The sequence below is a fragment of the Rana temporaria genome, chromosome 12, assembly GCF_905171775.1.
Source record: "Rana temporaria chromosome 12, aRanTem1.1, whole genome shotgun sequence".
Classification (NCBI taxonomy): domain Eukaryota; kingdom Metazoa; phylum Chordata; class Amphibia; order Anura; family Ranidae; genus Rana; species Rana temporaria.
In genome coordinates, this window is record NC_053500.1 from 41425649 (window position 1) to 41434657 (window position 9009).

The window sequence follows — 9009 nt, forward strand, 5'->3', positions numbered from 1 at the left end:
ATACGACTGAGGGTGCGAACAGAGAATGGATTCAAACAGGATACAGAATGCAAATCTTTTGTTGTGGATGTCGTGTGAACATACGGCTGAGGATACGAACAGAGAGGGGATTCAAACAGGATACAGAATGCAAATCTTTTGTTATAGATGTAATTTTCGTTCTTTTGCCGTTTTCGTTTTGTCATATTTTCGTCAGATCGTTCGTTCGTATCTGCGGTTGTTCGTTATGCGGCTCATTCGTAATCCCGTCGTTTTCGTATTTTGGTGCTTTAATTTTTTCGTATGTACACATTATTCTGCGGGTACGAAAATGAACATTTTCGTACGAAAATAACATTCGTATGAACGGGAATGCACATATCTAATAATTAGGCAAAAGCTTGTGGGTCTCTCAAAGTGTCACCCATACCACACTTCTTTCCCCAGTACCCATCACTGATATCATATTCTGACATAACACACTTGTCAAATCTGCAGATCAAAGCCAAACCTCCCCTTCTCTAGGGCATATGACTGCCAACACAAGCTACTGGTTGGTCTACAATGCAAGACTGGCATCAAGGACATGTCCTGGAGATAATGAAAGGCTAGTGTGTTTTGCATGGGTAAAGCACAGGTTTCCTTCTAAAGGAAAATAATTGGCCAAAAGCTGGTAGATCTCTCGAAGTGTCGCCCAAACAAAACTTATTTTCCCAGTAGCTAATATAATAACAAAGGAGTGAATGAGTTGTTTTGTGGTGTCGTTAGTCAGGAAGGGACAAATTCTGGAAATTTTGTGGAGGTTAAGGTAGCAAGATTAAGCCAGTGATTGGATGTGGGGGGCTGAAGGAGAGATCAGAGTCTAGGATTACACCCAGCACCCTGGCATGTGTGGAGGGACCAATGGTTTTGCCATGGATCTTAATGGTAAAGTAACGGAGCGGGATCAGGGAGGAGCAAATATTACAAGCTCAGTTTTAGAAAGATTGAATTTGAGGAAGTGGTGTGACATCCATACTGATATGTCACTGGAAAAATAGATCTGGTTGTCATCAGCATAGAGGTGGTATTGAAAGCTATGGGAGGTTATCAACTTTCCCAGGGAAGTGATATAGAGATTAGGAAGGACACAAGGACGGAGCCTTGGGGTACCCCAACAGAAAGAGGAAGAGGAGCGGAGGAGATGGTGTTGTATGTAACACTGAAAAAGCACTGAGATATGTAGGAGGGAAACCAGAGTCACAGAGGTCTAGGGAGTGGAGTTTGTTGAGGAGGAGCTGGTGGTCAACTGTGTCGAAAGCAGCAGAAAGGTCCAAGAGTATGGAGTACTGACTGTTGCTTTCGCAATTAGTAGGTCATTGGTGAGTTTTAGTAGGGCAGTTTCAATGGAATGTTGTGGGCGGAAGCCTGTAGGGGATCAAGAAGATTGTTGTCAGTGAGGTAGCAACTCATACGGTCGTAGACAAGGCGTTCAAGAAGCTTGGAGCCAAATGGGAGCAGGGAGATGGGTCATAGGTTATTCAAACAGGTGGGTTTTTTAAGTATGGGGGTAACCAGTGCATGTTTGAGCAGGGAGAGAAAGGTGCCAGAGGAGAGGGAGAGGTTGAATATGTGGGTTAGAGTGTTTAGGATAGAGCAGGAAAGTGGTCACAGTAATTGTGAGGGATAGGGTCCAGGGAACAGGTGGTGATGTAAGCCATGGAGAGGAGTTGGCAACTTCCTCAGTGATAACAGGGCTGAAGGGGGAGAGTATTGAGTGCGGTGTTGGACCTAGTGTGTTGGTTGGAGGAAAAAGCTGAATGCTGCATATCTCATCGCGAATTGTGTCGATATTGCTTTTGAAGTGATTGACAATCTCCTTATTTAATATCTGTCTATTCTTCTTACAGAGAGATTCTTTAAGTGCCATCTTAGATAATATAAATGCTCAGTATGCTGCAAATCTGGCCCAGATACAAGGAACTATTAGCCATAAAGAAGCTCAACTGATACAGATACGAACAGACATGGGACGTCAGGCTCAAGACTACGAGCTTCTTCTGAATGTCAAGATCCGTCTAGAAATGGAGATCGCCACGTACCGTCGTCTGCTGGAGGGGGAGGAGACAAGGTGAGATAGGAGTGGTTTCATTTTAGTATAAACCAGAAACGTATATGTAGGTACGGAGTTCATAGTGAATACAATGATCAGTATTACATTTTAGGACGTAAGGTGATTATTGAACATGGCCATATTATGCAGTAAATGTTGTATCTGTGGTTATTGACATACACCACTGGTTGTTATTGGTGTAGAGCTACCCCCATAGGGGCTACTGGTAATATCTGGTTCTTCTATAAAAACACAGAGGCTCCCCACCACGGCAAGCACCAATGCGTTCACACTGGCTCCAATAACACAGTCTAGGCAATGTATTTTTAAGATTTATTGCTTAAAGAAACCTTAACAAGAGAGGGTCACAGGATACTCCAAAATGATCAATAGCAATAATGGAGTTCAACGTCTCAATAATATTCTTACAGCAGCCTTTCCAGGAGAGGAATCCCCACTATATCTAAGACTCTATAAGACCAGACCCAGTCCATGTAGCAATCTCTGGCACTTAAATCACTTCTGGCACAAGCACACCCAAAGTCCACAGCAGGGTCTTTACTTTACAATATCCTTGGAGCCTCTACAAGTAGATCCTCAGTACTCCCAGGACTTGAAAACATTGAGCTCCAGCAAACACTTCTTTAGCAGGCCTCTCCAGACCCTCAGCCCAGCAATTGATGAGATCCAGACTGTATTCTCCCATTTAAGAAACTCTGCCCTAGGCACCAGTAGCCCTTAGTAGACTGGAACTCCCTCTGAAGAGGAAAGACACTTACCCAGAGCTTCCAAAATAGTTTTCACCTTCCCAGCCACCTTCTGGATGCATGCTTCTAGGGCATGGCTGGGGCAGGATATAATTTATACTAGTTATCTGAATCTCCCTGCCCTATATTCTCAAAGATTCTTTCAAAGACAGGTGCAAGAAATCAAACACCCAGCTCAGGAAACCTTGAACAGACAAAAACAATCAATCACTGCTTCACTCACTACAGTATAGCTGAAAACTAAATGTACCTAGCAGCCTAACTAGGAAGGTGCTACATCAGGATAATAACTGAAAGGATGGCTGTGAATTTTTTTTCTCCAGGTCTGAAAATGATTTTGTTAGCGGCTAAGAGTGTTTGTACATATAAATGTACCAATCTTTTTAAAAAAAAAATGCATTAATGGCTTGATATGGTTGGCAAATTAAATTCACTTGTTGTGTGTACATGGCCAGCTACCACAGCAGAAGAAGCTTGTGATGGGAGAGGAGCTGATCATATGACAGGTCACATAACCAGGATCCCCTACTATATTTCATATTTCTGGTGACTTCAAAGTTCTACTCTTTCCATACTCTATCACAAGAACGTAAGAATATGTAGATTAGCCAATTGGGAGAGCCCTCAAAAACATGCTATTATTTTTTTTATTGAAAATAGTTTTTATTGCTTTTCCAATGATAATACAATTATAACTGTTAAACAGTAGACAGCACAAGGAAAAAAGACAGTAAAACAAAGGTGTTACAGCACCATTAGCTATAATGGCGAAATCAGTAGTCAAAAACATAAGCAATGAGAAGTAGTAGCATACAGTAACAAATTTTATGGAAAGGGTCACTTAAAGCACCATAAAGGACAAAACCCACGAAAACAACCACAGAATAAGTCCTGTCCCTGGTTATCCATAAAGAGGAGGCAAAGTATGTACAAATGAACTGATAATATGCTAAAACCAATTGGCGCTTACAGGAGGAAGAATACACCAAGCAAACAGGTAAATGTCACAGAGAAATCAATCTGACACAGTCAGTATATAATGAACTTGGCCCCCAAACCTTATCAAAGTTTGTAGGCAATCCCCTATAGTTAGCTTAATAAAATGGCAGGACCTTACTGACCAGGGCCTTCTAGGCCTACAGGGTAGGCATAGCAGCCCATTTTCACGAGAGAATAATATGTTTTATGGTGTAGAAGAAGAAAAGTGTAAGTAGAGTACGGATAGTTTTTGTGGGAGCCAGGGAGTCTACCAGATTTTAAAGACATACCTCCAGGGCTCTAGTCCTGCGGGAACGCATGGGAATGGAGTTCCTGCACTTTTTTCACAGCAGGAACTCAGTTCCCTTTGCAGGACTAGAGCAGCCGAGAGCAGCCGAGCCGCCCAAGCCAATCCTTCACTAAGCGGTGATGCCCAGCTCGAGTCACTGTCAGGAGCAGGCGAACCTTAGTAATCCTTTATGTTACTGGCCGCTTCCTGTATATGGATTCATCAGGTAGTGTGCGGGTATTCTGTCACTTCCTCGATGCCGCATTGTCTCCTGGGAGCTTTTGTCATTGTTCCCAGGAGACATTCCGGAGGTCTGCCGCGAGTTATCGCGGGATTTAGAAAGAACTTGCTTTAAAAAACATGCGGTTTAGTAATTATGCATATGAGCGTATCATTTTTTTTTTGGTGGAGGAGTGGATCTTGGGTGGGAGTTTCCACACTTTTTGACCCAGGACTTGACCCCTGCATACCTCTATGATAGGAGTAATAATTAGGGTTGTCCCGATACCGATACTAGTATCGGTATCGGGACCGATTCCGAGTATTTGCGGGAGTACTCGTACCCCCGCAAATACCCCCGATACCGGAAAAGAATACCCCCCCCCCACCGCCGTTACGCCGCATCCCGCCGCTGTTACGCCGCTTCCCGCCGCATCCCCGCCACATCCCCGCTACCGCCGACTGTGTAATACGCGCCGGGAACATTACAGCTTTGAATAGCTGCAATGATTCGCGCCGCGCATAGACACTCCACCTTACTCGGGTGAACTGTCCTATCCCGAGCGAGGGGGAGTGTCTATACGCAGCGCGGCGCCAATCATTACAGCTATTCAAAGCTGTAATGTTCCCGGCGTGTATTACACAGTCGTCGGTAGCGGGGATGCAGGTAAGCGAGACATGGCTGGATACATGGGGGGGAGACATGGCTGGATACATGGGGGGGAGACAGGGCTGGATACATGGGGGGGAGACATGGCTGGATACATGGGGGGGGAGACATGGCTGGATACATGGGGGGGGAGACATGGCTGGATACATGGGGGGGGAGACATGGCTGGATTCATGGGGGGGAGACATGGCTGGATACATGGGGGGGAGACATGGCTGGATACATGGGGGGGAGACATGGCTGGCTACATGGGGGGAGACATGGCTACATATGGGGGGAGATGGCTGGATAATGGGGGGGACATGGCTGCATATGGGGGGGGGACATGGCTGGATATGGGGGGCATGGCTACATATGGGGGGACATGGCTGCATATGGGGGGGACATGGCTGGATATGGGGGGGCATGGCTACATATGGGGGGGACATGGCTGCATCTGGGGGGGACATGGCTGCATCTGGGGGGGACATGGCTGCATCTGTGGGGGGACATGGCTGCATTTGTGGGAGACATGGCTGCATTTGGGGACACATTTAAAAAAAGTATCGGTATTCAGTATCGGTGACTTGTACTCAGTCCTAAAAAAGTGGTATCGGGACAACCCTAGTAATAATTAAACCTTTTGTGCCTGCTCCCCCTGGCCCTTTAAAGGGTTTGGCAAGGGTTTGTGACCACTGTGATTGGGTGCCACGGTGGTCACGTGATTGCAAAACTCGCGATCATAAGAAACGATCAGGAGTTTTTCGTGAGCTGCCGGTTACTGTGCCTGGAGCACTCACGGCACAGCTCTATCAGTGCTAATGCATACAGATGTGCGGCCCCTCTTTTCCAAGGCCCGGCTTCCGGGAAACCGCATATTTGCGTGCGCTCAGTGCCTAGGGGTTAGGTTAGTTGCTGACTGGATACGCTGTACAGTCTCTATCCAATAATATTGCATGGCTGAGCACGCCCAAAAGATGTGCATAAAGTTGACATGGAAAACCTGGGACATATATAGTTATGCTATTCAAAAGATAATTCTCATATTTGATATTTTGAAATTTAACATTATACAACCTTTATAATAAATATGTTTATTTGTCAAAAATGCTAAAAATATATTCTTTCTAACTTATTTTCATTTTACAGTATAACCACCGTTGACGAGGAAAAGCTACAAGGTAAGTAAATAATTATTTTAATGTTAGCTATGCTTTTTTCAAGGAAGCTCACTGATTGTTCTTAATTAACAAGGGGCTTGCAGCTTGAAAATGGTAAAAAAATAAGAAGATTTTCCAGTCTTTGCTGCCCGACTGTCAATAATTGTTACTTGTAATAAATCCAAAATACTGGTAGTATAAAAGTTGCCACAAACACCTTATTAGCTACAATCACAAAATACTAAAGCACTTGAGCTTTTAATGTATCAAATAATAACAGCCACATATCAACATACAGAATTTTATTTTACATAATATAAATAGATTATACATAAAACACATTATAAAAAGGGGGAACGATTCTGAATCGTTGGTATAGGTGTACCCAAAATAAATATCCAGCCTTCTACAAGCTTATTACAATTGTAAGTCAAATAAACAACTGCTCTGTCCAAAAATGGACCATGTACAGTACTATAAATAAATGATATACAAAGAGGGAGGAGAACAGGGTCACCGATGAACTCTACGCGTTTCACGGTCCAAGCTGCTTCATCAGAACCTATATTTTAATCTACAGATGTGCATCACATTTCTTCTTTACTGATTCATTTTCTTACCCAAGATGCATGTGGCTATCCAGACGTAAAACCCCTCAGAAGGGGATAGACACCCTCAGAACCATGCGCCATCCTCAAAGCGAGACAGACTTGGGCCATCACCTGACCAACCTCCAACATCCAAGCTGTTGGATGGTTGGTGAGGTGATTGGGTATTTGGGTACACCTATACCAACGATTCAGAATCTTCTCCCCTTTTTCTAATGTGTTTTATGTATAATTGTTACTTGTTGATAGAAAAAGGAAAGAGGAAGGATCCACTTTGTGTGGACCGTCATGCCCTCCTGGGAGATTTTATGAGTACATATGAGCTTCGGGTTCAGGTCTAACATGAGTTCAGTGAACAAACTAATAAATTTTGCCCAGATCACCTGGGGGAAAGCCTGGATGCTGTTTATTATCTGGTATTAATGAACAATGCTATTACTGGGCGGAGGTGCGGCAGGTCATCCTGACGATGAGGCAACATTGTCGGGTGGCGGGCCATCTTGACCGAAAGAAGGTTGCTGAATGAGGTGATTGATGCTAAATTTACATAGTTGTATGCATCAAATGGGAAGGAAAAAGGGATTTTTACTGTGTTTACAAATAGTAATGAGAGCCGTACATTTAGAAAAAAGGTATATCAATTTTAATGAGAGTCGAGTTAAAAACGTAGAAAAAATGATTTATTCACTCATAAACAGCAGTTCATGTAAGAGATGGTCACATAAGCAGGTATTAGGCTACAGCAAATGTTTCATATATTATCCCAACATGTTTCGCCTGGTAGCTTCATCAGGGATTATACGAATCAATCAAGGAATTCATGACACTATACAAAAATATAAAAATAACCACATCTAAACATAAAATATCATTATTGTAATAAAACAAAACATGTCGGGATAATATATGAATTTGAAACATTTGCTGTAGCCTAATAGTTGCTTATGTGACCATCCCTTACATGAACTGCTGTTTATGAGTGAACAAATTGTTTTTGCTACGTTTTTCACTTGACTCTCATTAAAAAAAAATGTGTATACTATTTTTCTAAATGTACGGTTCTCATTATTATTTGTAATCCCTTTTTCCTTCCCATTTGATTCATTTAACTATCTGGGATGAGGTGCCAACCTATTTGGGTGTTCCACCACTAGTCGGACATAACTTATTATGACTTACATAGTGGTATATTATTTATATTAATGCACCCCATAATCATTCCCCTGAGGGGGGCAGATATCATATTATATAATTATAAAGGAAGCTTCCATATTCCTATAAGCTTGTTTCCTTAATATGGTAACAAGGTATTTTGCAAGAAGGGAGGATTTTAACTAAGCTCCCAGTCATACTACCCCTAGTGGAAAAAAATTGTATTAGTCAAGAGATAAATCACATGTCTAGACATTCTAAATACCCTTAAAGAGAGTCATGCATATTAGTCTTTGAATGATAGCTGTGAGAAGATAAGGAAGAAAACATTATTGTTCCAAAATCATTGATCTCTATGCAATTTGTACTTTCTGCCCTCAGGATATCCTTTATTCTTGTCTCTAGCTCAAAAACTAACATACTTGACCTGTTTCTCTCATTTTAGAGCTGCTGAGAACTCGCAAAATAAAGACTATCGTAGAAGAGGTGATTGATGGGAAGGTTGTGGCCACTGAAGTTAAAGAAATCGAAGAGAAGCTACCAAGCATAATGCAAGCACATCAAAAGTGAAAATATAATATTGATATATGTGCCAGAAACTATTAGACAGTTTGCGAAAATGACTTGACATGCATTAATAAATAAAAATCTTAAGATATGTGTATCTCCTTGCCTTGAACAGTCTCATATAGTATTCTGCAACCAGATGATAGGACATGCATTTTCTTAAACAAATCTGGAAAGCCACTTTATAATCACTGGATTTCATCGGAGGAATTCCTCGGAATTTCCGATGCAAAAACTCAGATGGGCATACACAGGGTCGGAATTTCCGATGGAAAAAGTCCGTCTGACTTTTTTTTTATCGGAAATTCCAACCGTGTGTACGAGGCATAATATGCTCAATGATGGGTAATCCTAGGTTCAGAAATATGCGGTGCAGAAAATGCAGCAATCCCCGCACGTTTCCACATAGCATTGTGATCCGCTGTGAATCTCAAATGATGGGATTGCCTGTTTGAGTTCCTGAACCTACTGGTCCCCTATCAAAGTTTTTACTACTACTGTTCACTTTTTCTGGAGTGAGTCTGTTTGATATTGACTGTGTCAGGTACA

The 9009-nt window shown here is 42.4% G+C and overlaps 1 protein-coding gene across 1 annotated transcript in view; it reads left to right on the top strand.

Moving 5' to 3' along the window:
* LOC120919576 (keratin, type I cytoskeletal 42-like) overlaps window positions 1-8557 on the top strand; it is a 45416-nt gene extending 36859 nt beyond the window's left edge. Inside the window, exons 6-8 of the mRNA XM_040331789.1 lie at window positions 1869-2089; window positions 6123-6154; window positions 8339-8557. Coding sequence (XP_040187723.1) covers window positions 1869-2089; window positions 6123-6154; window positions 8339-8463 — 378 coding nt within the window. The 3' untranslated portion in view covers window positions 8464-8557. The remainder of the gene's footprint in view (window positions 1-1868; window positions 2090-6122; window positions 6155-8338) is intronic.
* The last annotated feature ends 452 nt before the right edge of the window (window positions 8558-9009 follow it).